This window comes from Anser anser (assembly GCF_964211835.1).
Source record: "Anser anser genome assembly, chromosome: 12".
NCBI classification, from domain to species: domain Eukaryota; kingdom Metazoa; phylum Chordata; class Aves; order Anseriformes; family Anatidae; genus Anser; species Anser anser.
Genome location: NC_139733.1, coordinates 1,445,007 through 1,460,871, shown reverse-complemented (window position 1 = coordinate 1,460,871; position 15,865 = coordinate 1,445,007). Strand labels below are relative to the sequence as shown.

The window sequence follows — 15,865 nt, the reverse complement described above, 5'->3', positions numbered from 1 at the left end:
CTCCGGCAGCTTTCGGAAGAGTGTGTTGCTGCTCCGGCAGCTTTCGGGAGAGTGTGCTGCTGCTCTGGCAGCTTTCGGAAGAGTGTGTTGCTGCTCCGGCAGCTTTCGGGAGAGTGTGTTGCTGCTCCGGCAGCTTTCGGGAGAGTGTGTTGCTGCTCCGGCAGCTTTCGGGAGAGTGTATTGCTGCTCCGGCAGCTTCCGGGAGAGTGTGTTGCTGCTCCGGCAGCTTTTGGGTCCGTATCATAAGCTCAAAATGAAAAAGATTAAAGAAATTCTGGGAAAAGATGTACCTATCCCGCGGACATCCCCGCTGGGGTGTTTGCTAGCACACTGGAAAGAGGGAGGTTTTGGTCAAGAAATGCAGAAAGGAAAGCTGATTGATTATTGTAATATTTGGTGGCCACAGTATAAACTAGAGGACCAAGAAACTTGGCCTGAGAATGGAACATTGCAATATAATACAATCTTACAATTAATGCTATTTTGTAAGTGGGAAGGAAAATATGATGAACTGCCGTATGTGGAATTATTCTTTTATTTGCGCCGAAAGCCTGAATGGCAGCATGCTTGTGGAATAATGGTGCTTGAAGTTTCAACTGAGGAACGTTGTTGTGCATGTACTAAGGAGGGACGCTGTATACAGCATCAGGCAATAGAGAATAATAAGTATTATGGGGAAATGAATAATGGAAATATTGACTTGGAAGTTGCGCCGTCGGCTCCGCCGGAAGAGCCAGGATAGAGAGAAAAAAAAGAGAAAAGGAAGATAGCAGTAGTGATGGAGAATCCCCGATTTTAGTCTCCCCGTGTCACATAGGACCCGGCAACAGCGAAGGGCAGGAGAAACTATAAACGAACAGGGAGGGAAAATAATCGCTCTCCTCAGGCAAGGAGTGGGGACAGAAGGACCGGTATATGTTAAGGTGCCTTTTTCAGCCGGGGACTTAATGATATGGAAACAAGCAGCCGGCACCTACAGGGAAAACCCAGATAAAGTAGCCAGGGTAATGAAAATGATAATTAAAACCCAAAATCCCGATTGGGATGATCTCCAGGTGATCCTGGATACTTTGATGGACTCATAGCAAAGCCCCTCTATGAAACCCAAAAGGCCTGTACATTTACCTGGGGAAAGCCACAACAAGAGGCCTTTAAGAAATTAAAAGAAGCCCCGATAAAGGCGCCTGCCTTGGGCTTGCCGGACTTACCAAAGGACTTCCAGCTGTTTGTGCATGAGAGACAACGATTGGCATTAGGAGTACTGACCCAGCGACTTGGGAGCTGGAAAAGACCTGTGGGGTATTTTTCCAAACAATTGGATGCGGTAAGCGCCGGATGGCCCTCGTGTTTAAGGGCCGTGGCAGCCACAGTCCTTTTAATACAGGAAGCCAGGAAGCTCACATTAGGGAAACGAATTGAAGTGTTCGTGCCACATATGGTGACTACGGTATTGGAGCAAAAGGGGGGCCATTGGCTATCGCCCAGCCGAATGATGAAATATCAAGCTATACTAACTGAGCAAGATGATGTAATCTTAAGAACTACTAACTTATTGAACCCAGCAGTGTTTCTAGGAACAACTGCGGAGGAAGGAGACCTCAGTCATGATTGCGTGGAGATCATCGAACATACCTACGCCAGCAGAACAGACTTAAAAGATCAGCCTCTGGAGAGACCAGATTGGGAACTTTTCACGGATGGAAGCAGCTTTGTGGAAAATGGGACTCGTTTTGCAGGATACGCGGTAACTACATCAAAGGTAGTGATTGAGGCAAATTCCCTACCTCCGGGGACTTCAGCCCAACGAGCAGAAATAGTCGCCCTGACGCGGGCCCTGGAACTAAGCGAGGGTAAGAATGTGAATATTTGGACAGATTCAAAATATGCATTCGGGGTAGTCCACGTACATGGGGCATTATGGAAAGAAAGGGGAATGCTATCCTCACAAGGGACTAATATAAAATACCAGGAAGAAATATTGAAATTAATAACAGCTGTACAGAAACCCCAACAGGTGGCCATAATGCATTGTAAAGCTCATCAAGGAGGGATGTCAGAGATTGCAGAAGGTAACAGATTGGCAGATTTGACGGCCCGAAAGGTTGCGCGTGAAGTACGGAAAGTAATGGCTCTAATTCCATCGAAGGTAGGCCTCTCTTGTTTCAAATTACCTAAAAACCCAAGGTATTCCGCGGAAGATGAGAGACTTGCAAATTTGATGAAGGCCCAGAAGAATCCTGACGGGTGGTATGTGACTACGACAGGACAACTCATAGTGCCTCCTATAATAATGCGAGAAATTTTACAAATAAAACATAATGAATGTCACTGGGGTGCAGAAGCAATGGTGACCTATTTGAAACGAGGTGTCATCTCGGTACACATGTTAACAATGGCAAAGTCAGTAATGTCAAAATGTGAGCTTTGCTTAAAGAATAACCCGGTAGCAAGGAAACATGCTGAGATGGGGAGAATTAGAGCTGGAATAGAGCCTGGAGATTACTGGCAAATAGATTTCGTGGAACTGCCTAAAGCAAGAGGTTATAAATACCTATTGGTAGGGGTTGATACTTTTTCAGGATGGCCGGAGGCCCTTCCCTGTCGCACCAACCAAGCAAAGGAAACGGTAAAATAGTTACTACAGGAAATAATCCCTAGATTTGGTGTACCATTGGGTATTTCTTCAGACAGGGGACCACATTTCATTGCCAATGTGGTTAAGGAGGTTAGTAGGTTACTGGGAATCACCCAGAACACCCTATCCCACTTACTCCACCCCCATCCTATAGTACTAGCGTTAACAAGCAGGCATAGAGGAATCAATAAGATAGTAGACTAACGAAGATGCGTTAAGATTATACTTACTAATCTCTATATCAAGTTATACTCACTAACCTCTACTAACCTGATTCAACCTAATAGTAATGAAAATACTTGCTCTTGGTATGAGTGAAGTATTTTCAAAGGGGGGAAATGTTAGTGTTGGGGAGAATCGAATGGATGTTTTACTAATGTCTCTTAGGTGACGGGACATACAGTATAATTAAATATCATTAAATGTACTTACATTATCAAGTAATCTATGTACACTGGAAACTTAGGGAGTACATTGAACAATCAAAAGAATCATTGGAGGGGAACCCCGGGAGGGAATAGGTACAACCTGACCTTGGATAAGGGCCTGGAGATGATGAAATGAGTTGAAGCAGAACCAAGGAGCGGAGGGAGCATGCGTCGAGTGAGAAAGGTGAAAGAGTTCAGCGGAGAGGAAGACTCCTTACTTCATCTGGACGACCACCTGGACGACCACCAGAGTGCGCCACGCATGTGCAAAGGGGAGGGGAGCTAATTAGAATGAAAAGCGAGGCTGATGTTGCAACCTGTAATGAATATGTATACCTGACGCAATATTGTATGTATAAATAACGGCTGGGAAGTAACGGGACTTGAAGCCAGATTTGGGCACCTGCCCCGGCTTCCAGCGCTGAATAAAGCACCTTCATATAATCACTTGGTGGTTATGTGGTTGCTATGCTAACACCCCGATACTTGGGAAACTGACCAAACACCACCGCAAATATACCGAAACTTTTAAACTGTTACTTAAATAATGCTCCCACCTTCCTCCTTGTCACACTCAAAACATTTAAGAACGAAATAGGATTGCAAGATGCACCGCCGGGCCCGTGTATTGGGCACCACCAATCAACATTTGGATAAAGCAGCACTTCTTTTCGGTCTGTCATGCGCTTCGTTCGTCTCCGGCCGCTCCCCTCGCGGAGAATACGGAACCGCGGATCGGAACTCCGCACTCGCTTCGCAGCGATGCTGCGTCTCACTCACAACACAATCACGCAATCACACAGAGAGGCCCCTTGCACTCTCGCTCACAAAATAACATTAATTGTAAGATAGTATTGTACTGTAAGGTTCCGTTTTCTGGCCAACTTTCTTGATCTTCTAGTTCATACTGTGGCCACCAAACATTACAGTAATCAACCAGCTTACCCTTTCGTAACTCCTGCCCGAAACACCCCTCCTTCCAGTGTGCTAGTAAACAGCCCAAAGGGGAGGATCGCGGTACCGAAGCATTACCGCCGAGAATACTTTTAAGTTTTTCCATTATCAGCTATAGCTTTTACCGAACCGAACCAGATGCTGAGCCTGCAGCAAAACCAGACCACTGATGCCGAACCTGCAGCGCTTTCGCGACTGTCTGACGGACGGCGCCTAGGCTTACCACGGGAATTCCCTAGCCCAACCGTGCGTGGCTTTCGCCGCGTCTGACCGGCAGGCTCCCAGACCAGATCGGTACCGATTACCAGAGAGCACCTTTTTCTTACCCTTTCAGCGGTACGTTGTGAGCAGCGGGGGTCGGTCGCGGCCGATGGCTCCCCGAGAAACTCCTCGGTGCCGGCTGGAGCGTGATCAGTTCGCGAGCCGCCTCAGCAGTGCCCGCAAGGTCCCATCTGGGTCGCCAAAATGTTAGCGTTCATGAAGACACATAATCCACAAAGTGATTATATGAAGGTGCTTTATTAGGCGCCGGAAGTTAGGGACGTGCCTGCCCAAATCTAACTTCGTCTGATTTGTTCTCTTAGTTCTCTTTTATCCCCTAAGATATTACATATGCATTAGGTTTCACAACTCATCTATGCATATTCATTTCCTAGCTCCGCCTAGCCTCACTTCGTATGCTAATTATCTTATCAGTCCTTCTGCGCTTGTGTACTACTCTCTGGTGGTCGTCCGGGTGGTCGTCGGGATGAAGTAAGATGTCTTCATCAGAGTTGAATTTTTTAACCTTTCCTTCTCACGCATGCTCTCTGAGCCCTTGGTCTCAGTCCAAACCACAAGGTTGGTTTGATCCAGTTCCCAGGGTCCAAGAAGCCCCAGTTATCTAGATGTCTTGCAAATTGAGCATTCTTTTAATCCTCCTTACTCCTCATCATGAATTGGTGCATTCTCATGTTACCCTTGCACATATATTTTGTATCTTCCAAGCGCAGCCTCGGAACAGTACATCGCAAATGTAACATATTAAACAATATTGTATTATTTCTTCTTCTATTACTAACACTTTCACTCTCCAGCAGATCCAAAACATTCTCCCTGTTCTGGTACATATCTGAAATCCTCTAAAGAGCTGTTGGCTGCTCTTCTCCCTGTTTACATAATTCCAAGTATTAGTCCCCACACTTTTAGGGCCTCCTAGTAAGCATTTTGTACAAAGAAGAAAAAAAAATGAAAAAAAAAATCACACTAACAAAAAGTCTACCATGCAGAGAAAAGCATAATACTAAAACATGCATAGCAGTGGGTTCAGAGGGTTTCTTCAATTCATTACTATCCAACCTCATCTGCTGCAGCAAAAATTTGTATTCTAAATAAAACTTTCAAATTCCTTCCAACATTTGTAAAAATGTACACAAGGTATAAGACTAGTAAGACGTTACTAATATACAGAATGTTTCAACGCAAGAGATCTATTAAAAGAACCAAACTAGTAGTTAAAAGAAGCCCTGATACGCTATAGAATTATTTAAAAAAAGGTTCCCTCTTGCTACCACAATGAATTGAATCATTAAACTGAATCATTAAGATCAACAGAAACTAGCATTTTTATGCTACATACCAGCTGAGACACCAAAGCACATTTCTGCACATTAAAGATGTTTGTTACTGTTTTGCTTTTAGTTCTACAAAACATTTAGTTTTCTAAGAGGTGTTCTTCTCATTTCATAGGAGCTAAATAAACGTGCCTTTCCTCTGCCACTTACAGCTGTAAAAATACAAAGGTAACTATAAACAATAAAAAATTTTAAGTTACTTACTACCTTCCTGGATTCTGCTAATCTAGTATATTAGAAAACAGTGAGCATTTCTTACCAAAGATCTATGTAAAAATTAGTCGGAAATCAACAAATCTCAAAACCAGAAAGCTGTGCACATATATGCATATCATGAGCCAATGCTGGTGTTCTCTCAGATAATAATTGCAGGTCCAGTTACAGCTCAGCAAATAATATTTCAATGCAGAAGACCAAACAAGAAGATACAAGACTTACTTTTCAAAATACCTTGAGATAACCCTGTATGATTTCCCTCACATGACAGGGAAATAAAGAAGACAAGCAGTGTGGCTTGCCTCAGCCACCTGAGTCACCAGCTGAGCTGGTGAAAGAACTGCCTGAACAGAGCTGTAACTTGGCAAGTTCCTCACCACTCCCTTCTGGGTGGGGGGAACAAACCAAACAAACAAAAATCTCACCAACTTTGATTGCTTGATATCTTTTAACACCATAAACCCCTTTGTTTTATCTGCTTTTGAATGTAAAATGTGACCTGATACAACATAAAGCAAGGTCTTCATTGCAAGTCTGCACAATAATTTATTAACATTGGCTCCATGGGATGATTTGGCATACTTTCTAACCTGGTTTTATACCAGGCTCACCTGGCCACAAAAAGGCAAAACCAGCAAGGGAAAACCAGCCTTTTTTATTTCCTTCATAATAAGAAATGTATCTATAAAGTTACCAGCTGCTTTCTAAGACACAGAAGTGAAATATCAACTAATTTCAGAGTTTAATCTGCTTGCAATTTCAATTATGCTGTACATTTTGCTTTTACTTTTATTAGCGTTTAAAGAGCGAGAATAAGTGTGCAGCCTTGTTGGACACAGCATATTTTCATGTTTTCAAATAAGTGACAGATTAGGTAGATATTCTCAATTGTAAGAAATGGTCCAGCAATTCGTGCCACTAAGGGGTTTTGAAGGGTTAACATTGAGGCCTGGGTTTAGGCGAGAAGAGAACAAAGGGATTTCTTCGGAGAAAAACTGCTGACTTTGCACAAATGTGCAGTAACTTCTGACAGCCGGCCAAGAGACCACTAGATAAGGAGGAAGAATATGAGCCTCCCTGTCCGAGCGGCCCCCGAGAAACTAACAGAGACTGATAAGCAGGCGCACCTGGGAGGACTTCGGATTCGGGAAACCAATTATAATAACCCTGCCTCTTCTAGAAGTAGTAATGAATATGTATTAGCCTAGGAGCATAAAAACCAGCCGCCTTACGTAACAGGTGTGCGTCCCGGTGGAGCAGAGACTCCCGGCGCACCCAGCGCTGTTTGCTTGCCTCTATTCGTTTAATAAATTGTAAACTCTGATTGTAATCCTATTTGGGACTCAGTCATTTATAACAATTGGGGGCTCGTCCGGGATGGTCTTGGTTCCTGAATTCTGACTTGATCTAGGAGGGGCGCCCCCACCATTTGGTGGCTCCTGTTCGAGTCAGGTCAGGGCTAATGCCATCTTGAACCTGAATAAGGGCAAGCAAAGATTTAGATTTTTTTATGAGCTCCCTTTGCCGGCTGCAGCACTATATTTTGCCCGTAATTCTGCGCGCGAAGATCCGAACGAAGACGACGGAGTCGTAAGTATTTAAGGCGTATACCGTTCGGTTGGGTGGGTTTCGGTTGCCTGTGTGTGTGAGAGTGTGACTGAGACGGAACGTAGTTCCGAAGCGATTGTGGAGGTCTTCTAACCGCGGTTCCAATCTCCCGCGAGGGACTTGGCCGGTGAAGGACCGAAGCGATTCCTATAGGATTCGTGGGTGGGTGATAGGTCCTAAACCCCCTGCAAGACACTCTCACTAAGGCAACCAAGGGCTGTAGGAATTGCCACAGTAAAATTCCTAGATGGGTCAGACAAAATTGAAGACCCGGGACCAGAGAAAAGGGAGCAAATTACCAGACATACCACCAGAAAGTCCATTAGGGATAATGATTAGAAATTGGAACGATAGGGGCCCCAGAAAAGGGAAAAAGTAAATTAAAAATGGTTCAGTATTGTATGACAGAATGGCCAAAGGAGCCTTTAAGACCACATGTCTTTTGGCCCGTTTTCGGATCCTTTGAAGACTGGGTTTGCCAGGCCTTAAATATACATGTTAATTCAAAGGAACCTTTTAGCCAGGAGGAAAGTGATTATGCAGGATTATGGATCAGGATCTCACGTCCTTTTCCAGCCTCAATATTTACACTAAAAGCAGACGAGAAGTTTGACGAAGAAGAGAACAAAAAAATAAAAAATAAAAAAAAAAAGGAAAAAGAAAAAGATGATGAATGGGAGTCATTGGATAACCTACCACCTCTATATCCTAACAATCCACCCCCGGTGGTGCATCTTGTAATCCTGTTTTGTTCTTAAATGTTTTGACTGTGTCAAGGAGGAAGGTGGGAGCATTATCTAAGTAACAGTTTAGAAGTTTGGGTATATTCGCGGTGGTGTTCGGTCAGTTTCCCAAGTATCGGGGGAGAGGGGCTGACTGATTATCAAAGTGGTAGAATGGAGAGCCACTTCTTTGGTGGTTCGGGCCTGAGCCCTGGGAATTTGGTAAGAAGGGGGAGAGCGAATTTATTTAGGCCTCAATACCTTTTTAAACCCCCATCTTGACGGATACACAGGAGTGATTCCTTGTTTTGTGTAGGCTTACTAACAAAGTGCATGAGAAAAATTAGCATTTGGCTTGAAATTCGGTCTTATTGAAATGTAAATTTTGTGGAAAAGGTGGTATTGTTTGTCTAGAAGACAGAAGGCTGAGTGCTTCAGGTGTTTTTCCGAAGTCCTGCGGATTTATGATTGGAATGGGGCTCATTAATAATCTGAAATAGTAAAGTTTGTATGTGGAAAGAAGAGTTTAATCCCAGAGAATTGGGACATTTGGGAAGAAGATTAGGAAAAGATAGTAAAAACCTGCAATAAAAAGGTTTGCGTGGAAATTGAAACAAGGGACAGTAACTAATATAAATAAATAAAAGGGAATGGGAAATCAAGGAAAAGGGGAAAATCCAAAAAAAAAAAAAAAGACGTCCTAAAAAAGAAAAAGCCTCCTTGGGTGCATATTGGCACATTGGAAGGATATTGTTAGAAATGGGGGCACAGAAAGCAAGAGGACTTTCACTAAGTATTGCAATCAATTGTGGCCACTATATAAACTAAATGGCCACTTTATGGATCAATCGACTATAACAGTGTCTTGCAATTAATGTTTTTGAGGAGAGAAGGAAAATAGGATGAAATGTTGTATAGTGATATGTTGTTTCAGCATGTTGGAGGGAAAAGGTTTGGAATTAAGTTGGCCCCTGACTGAGCCTTTGGTGTTGGCATTAGAAAAGTACGGGCTGGAGAAAGATAAAGGAAGTGTTAAAAGGGTTGTTGAAGGTGTTAAAGGTTGTGTGGCATGTAGTATTTAACAGAGCTGTTTGAAGTTGAATGAGCAGGGGAAGAGGATGTAGGAATGCTAATAGTTCCGTCTCAACCCGAGGCTGAGATCTCTAAATCGCGGGTGTGAGCCCTCTGGGGCAGGGGGACCGTGATGGGTCCGAGAGAGTTGTCGTGGAAACAGAAAAGCAGCTAACTTTTGAAACAACCTGAGTTCCTGTGTGAGCTCAGATTGCCAATGGGACCGCTCAGGGAACTTTCAACGATTGCATTCCCCTGACCGACCCCCTCACTGAGACCCTAATCACCCCGGAAATTATGTAAATACTAAAATCTGGTTAAATTGGCTATTGGGAATTGAGAATCTGTTCCAACAAGGTCCAAAAGAAACCCCTATGGAATTTATGGAATTTTTGAATTTCTGGACCAACTTTGAAATGCAATGAAAAAAAAAAAAAAAAAGGACCTGGCTTAAAAAAAAAAAAAAAAAAAAAAAAAAGAGAGAGAGAGGCAACTGGCTAACCTCTTTCCAGGGCAATCAGCCCCTGATATCAGAAAGAAATTGTCTTAGGCTGCAGGACAAACAACAGTCAGGAATGATGGGGACCTGGGGCATCTACCCTAGCAGGTCCACTAGTTGAAATAAAGCTAGGAAACGAAGACAGAGGCTTGAATTTTTTGTTGGTTATGGGAGCTTCTTTCTCTGTGTTAATTAGGCTGTAAATGTAATAGGAGCAACATATTCAGTGTTAAATAGTTTAAAAGGACGATTAGGAACTAAGACAACTACAATAATTGGAGCCACAGGGAAAGAGGAAGAATGGTCATTCTTACGACCCCTTGATTTGCGTTTTGGGGGTGAGGAACTAACCCATAAATTTTTGTATGTACCAGAATGCCCGATGCCACTCTTGGGACGGGATCTATTAGCCAAATTAGATGCAACAATAACCTTTGAGGATGGAGAATTAATAATGAAGGTACCTGAGTCCAAAGTAGGCCAAATCCTAATGATCAAAGATAAACCCTTTGTTAATATTCCAAGAGAAGTAGAAAATGCAGTTATAGCAACAGTACGGGAAACAGATATACCAGGGAAGTCGAAACTGGCACAACTGGTAAAGGTGGAATTAAAGGAAGGAGCCAAACCTGTTTGAATCAAACAATATCCACTTAAGATAGAAGCTAGGCACGGGAATGGTGAAAATTATTGACAAATTTCTCAAATATCAGATTCTGGAAGAATGTAAATCGGAATACAATACTCCAATTTTTCCAGTAAAGAAGCCGAATGGCGAGTATAGATTTGTACAAGATCTTAGAGCAATAAATGAAATAACAAAGGATATTCACCCGGTAGTAGCTAATCCTTACACATTGTTAACATCTGTGAAAGGGAAATACAAATGGTTTACCGTGATAGATTTAAAGGATGCCTTCTTTTGCATACCTCTTGATAAAGATAGTAGAAAATTATTTGCCTTCAAATGGGAAAACGTATTGAAGTTTTTGGACCACATATGGTAACAACCGTTTTGGAACAAAGGGGGGGGGGGGCACTGGTTATCACCCAGCTGGATGGTGAAATATCAGGCAATCCTAACTGAACAAGATGACATAACCTTGAAAACGACTAACCTGTTATATCCAGCAGTATTTCTAGGAACTGTTCCAGAAGAAGGACCGTTGGAACACAGTTGTGTGCAAATAATCGAACATACGCCAGCCACAAAGATTTGAAGGATGTACCCCTTGAAAGGTATTCAGTGGGAATACCACACTCCGTGGCACCCACAAAGCTCAGGGAAAGTAGAAAGGATGAATCAAACAATAAAACAACAATTGGCTAAGTTAATGATCGAGACACAGCTGCCCTGGACGAAATGCTTACCATTGGCACTTTTAAACATAAGAACTAAACCACACAGTGAGACTGGATTATCATCATATGAAATGTTATATGGTATGCCTTATTCTCAAGGGATGCCCCTAGGGAACAATGTAGTTGAGGATCATAGTATCCAGAAATACATAATTACCATTGGAAGGAGATTACAGGAGATAAGAGAAATTGGGATGATGACTCAGACACCACCTTTAGGATTTGCTATTCATAAAATACAACCAGGAGACAAGGTCTTAATAAAAACCTGGAGAGAAGAATCATTGAACCCCCGATGGGAGGGACTGTACCTTGTTTTACTTACTACTGAAACAGCTGTGAGAACAGCAAGAAGGGGTTGGACCCACGCATCCAGAATAAAAGGACCAATAACTACCGAAGCCTGGAGGGTTGAGTCCACTCCTGGGGAACTGAAACTGAGACTAAAGAGGAACTGATATCCCAGCAATGAGGTTCTGCATGAATTAAGGGCACTGGATAAAGAGGACAAGGCTGAAGGGAGGAAAGGGAGAAGGCAAGACCGGGGTAGGACCCTCCACTGCGGCGTGTATGGTCTACCGAGGGAGGCAACCCCTATGGGTATTGACCGCCGAGTGAGAGTGCCTCGACCGGACTTCTCCCACACCAAGATCAGTTTGTCCTGAGAAAAATAACATGAGAACCTTTTAAACCCATAATAAAGTTGTGATTAGTTTTTCCAGGAGCTGGATCACCCTGAAGGGCTGAATGGTAACACAAGCTCTGAAAGCGGGCCCAACCCCATGATTGAAGGCGCTTCCCACACTCTCAAGATTGGACGGCGAAAAAGGCTTATAATATGACAGGTCGCCAAAGAGAACTGAATTGTGACTGTAAGTGGAAACCCAACGTGGGAGCTTGGAAGCGTGCATATACGAGTACAAACGGGGCAGACATTGTAACAGGACCACTCGGTAACAAGGACACTCTGTATTATCACGCCCCAAAGGGTAAAGATGGATGGGATGGTCATTTTCCAAACGGGACGTGGGCCCTAAAGGGACATTATTGGGTGTGTAGCAAACATGCTTACAAGAGGCTACCTGGAAACTGGTCGGGAATATGCTATGGGGGGTACATAAGACCCTTGTTATTTTTATTGTCACAAACACAAGGAAATCATTTAGGAATAAGATTATATGATGACCTGAACAGAGTAAAACGATCTATTGATACTTCCTTATCCGGGGATAGTGCCCAAAAATGGGGAAAGGATGAATGGCCTCCTGAAAGAATCATACAGCATTATGGGCCAGCCACCTGGAACCCAAATGAGTTGATATCAGGAGCCCGAGAACCTATTTATAATTTGAACCGAATAATTAGGTTGCAAGCTATCCTCGAAGTTGTAACAAATCAAACAGCGACAGCCTTGGATCTTTTGGCTGACCAATCCACTCAAATGAGAAATGCTATATTCCAACATAGAATGGTCTTAGACTATTTACTAGCAGAAGAAGGGGGAGTATGTGGAAAACTGAACGATTCTAATTGTTGTCTACAGATTGATGATAATGGAAAAGTGGTCAAGCAGATAACAAAGGAAATTAGAAAGCTAGCCCACGTCCCAGTACAAACTTGGAAGGGTATGGATTGGGATTTCTTTTCATGGTTGCCTGGTGAACCATGGGTTAAAAGGATGCTGTTTTTATTTTTATGTGGTATAGTGACATTATTGTTTATACCTTGTATGATACCTTGCTTTACGTTGTTGATACGGCGAGTAATAAATAGCACCCAATTTGTGATGACTTCAGTGGAGAGAAAAGGTGACGTGTCGATAATGATGCTTAAGAAGTGGACACCCCGAGAACTGACTGATGAAATCCAATTGTTACTGACAAAGGTTGAAGGAGAGACACGAATTGATGATTAAAAAAAAAAAAAAGGGAGGAATTGTAAGAAATGGTCCAGCAATTCGTGCCACTAAGGGGTTTTGAAGGGTTAACATTGAGGCCTGGGTTTAGGCGAGAAGAGAACAAAGGGATTTCTTCGGAGAAAAACTGCTGACTTTGCACGAATGTGCAGTAACTTCTGACAGCCGGCCAAGAGACCACTAGATAAGGAGGAAGAATATGAGCCTCCCTGTCCGAGCGGCCCCCGAGAAACTAACAGAGACTGATAAGCAGGCGCACCTGGGAGGACTTCGGATTCGGGAAACCAATTATAATAACCCTGCCTCTTCTAGAAGTAGTAATGAATATGTATTAGCCTAGGAGCATAAAAACCAGCCGCCTTACGTAACAGGTGTGCGTCCCGGTGGAGCAGAGACTCCCGGCGCACCCAGCGCTGTTTGCTTGCCTCTATTCGTTTAATAAATTGTAAACTCTGATTGTAATCCTATTTGGGACTCAGTCATTTATAACATCAATTATCAAGCTGTATTTAGCCTATGCCCCTTAAGAGATTTACCCTTAAAATATAAATTAACCCTCAGGAATAATTTAAAACACAGTAATCTGAGTCTAAACACCCTAGTTCTAGCAGGCACCCACAGTTGTTGGAAGCACCTAGAATTGGGCACCAACCTGCAGCAGCAGGCCCATGCAGGCTAAGAAAGCAGGGGGCCACTAGGGCGAATTACAATCCTGCTTCGGAAGTGTTAAAATCGAGATCAGCAGCACATTTGGGGGCTTTGGGGGTTTTTAAGACACAGCCACAAAAAATACGAGGTTGGTAGGGAGATAAATTATTTGTTGAGAAAATCCTGATAGGTGGAGGAGAGAGACGTGGCAGGGATGAGACGGGCCCCCTCAGAGGGGACGCGGGTGGCACCCAGAGGGCACAGCAGCCGCCGCCGCCGCCCTGACAGGGACACAAGGCGCCGTCCCCTCAACGCACCCCTTTTCTCTGAGGGGACTACAGCGGGGAGAGTAAAGACCACTGGGCCTGGGAGACACATGGCTTAACACACAGAGCACTTAAAAAAAGAATAAAAAAAATGAAATCGCTTAGATTTTTCTCAGCACCTTCACTCGACGACCTCTGGCGCTGGCCGCCCCACCGCGAGGCGGGAACAGCTCCAGTCCCCCCTCCTTCTGGACAGCTCCCCTCAGGCATCCCTACTGGCAGACAGACGGAATCGCTGACCAATAGCGAGGAGGCAGGATTGGCGGCAGAGCCAATAGGTAGGCCGGACGGGTGGGCGGGACATCCGGCGCGGCGCAGGGCGGTGCGGTGACGGCGGGGGGAGGGGCGCAGTCCCCCGGGCCGCCTGAGGGAAGCGGGAGCGCAGCGGCGCCGCTCAGCCCCTGTCAGTCCCCATCAGCCATCCGCCATGCCAGGCATCGACAAGCTGCCTATCGAGGAGACGCTGGAGGACAGCCCCCAGGTAGGAGCGGCGGGATGCGGCCCGCTGAAGGCCCACCTGCGGACTCCGGGCCTAGCGCCGCTGTACTCCCCCCCTCAGCGCCCTCCTCAGGGCTCCCCTCAGAGTCCCCTGGCCCTGAGGGGGGCTGTCCGAGGGAGGTCTGAGGGGGTTTGCCTTCGCAAACGCCGTCTTGGCTTCTCAAAAGGGTTTTTAGTATCTTGGTCTGGCATAAAAAACGGGAAAGTTTTAATAGATGCGCATAACGTTAGGTTATTGGGTGAGGTTATCGTGGTGTTTGTTAATGCTGTGATTGGGTAGGGAGCGCGTGGTGCTGGGGTGCCTGTGGTCACTCTGTTACCTGCACCTCTGCGCCTGCTGCCTGCCCTTGGCAGCGGTGCCGTGCGGTATATCGCCAGCTCTTTCGTGCTCCCGTGAAGCAGGAAATGCTGTCTTCAGTTGCACTGGTTTCCCTTACTGGTAGCAACAACAGCAGGTACTTGGTACCGTCACTTTTCTTAGGCGTGGATAAATAAAATTTACAATATATACGTATTTTTAAATTTTGTTCTTTTGAATTAGATCCTTGTTTTACCGCATTATTTGTGTTGACGAGCAAGATTGCCTGTACTGTAAAAGCATATGCATTGGTAGTTTTGGTCCCTCAACCACAGAAGGAGAAACTTTCACTTGCTTAATATGGAATGTTAATCCCTGAAATTACAACTATTTTAGCAAATCTACGTCAAGTGGAGGAACAGCCTAAAAAAGGTGCCAGAAGAAGGCCATGTAGGAAGTATATCATCACTTTCCAAAGAACAGTGCCCCATATAGCTCTAGTAGCAGATGTTGGATGAGATCTTTTCTGTAGTATGGTCTCTGGCCCAGAGATGTATGCTTGCAAACAGGAAAAAAATATGAAAGCATTATAATGATGGTAATTTAACATAATTGTCCATTGAAGGCCTGTTCTCAGTATATGGAAATCAGAACTATTCATATTTATAGGAAATGTCTAATGTAAAATAAACTTAGGATGCCTGATAAGTGAGATGTTGAGTTTTTTTCAAGTACTGAAGACTGAAATGTCATTTCGGAAGCTCAGGCTAAAGCTGCATATTGGAACATAATCGTCAATTCTACAATCTTTCATTTGAAGCTGTTTGTAAGGAATACAGATTAGCAAAGCCTAATTAGACAATCTTTACTTACTAATATACCTAAGCTATTAGATTTGCCTATATCTTCTCCTATTTGAGCTACAAAATTTTCTGTCTTCCAGCCAACCTGATATTTCAGGTGAATTCTGGTAATCACCCCTTAGAAGAATGTAACTGTGGCTTATAGTTTTCTATTACATCAGTTTGTTTCTTTTATCTTGTAATTAGTGCAATGAAAATGACAACAAACA

General features: G+C 44.0%; 1 protein-coding gene across 1 annotated transcript in view; it reads left to right on the top strand.

Moving 5' to 3' along the window:
- The first annotated feature begins 14,311 nt into the window (after window positions 1–14,311).
- Window positions 14,312–15,865, top strand: part of LOC310880213 (DCC-interacting protein 13-alpha) — a 29,907-nt gene continuing 28,353 nt past the window's right edge. Inside the window, exon 1 of the mRNA XM_083795692.1 lies at window positions 14,312–14,478. Coding sequence (XP_083651818.1) covers window positions 14,425–14,478 — 54 coding nt within the window. The 5' untranslated portion in view covers window positions 14,312–14,424. The remainder of the gene's footprint in view (window positions 14,479–15,865) is intronic.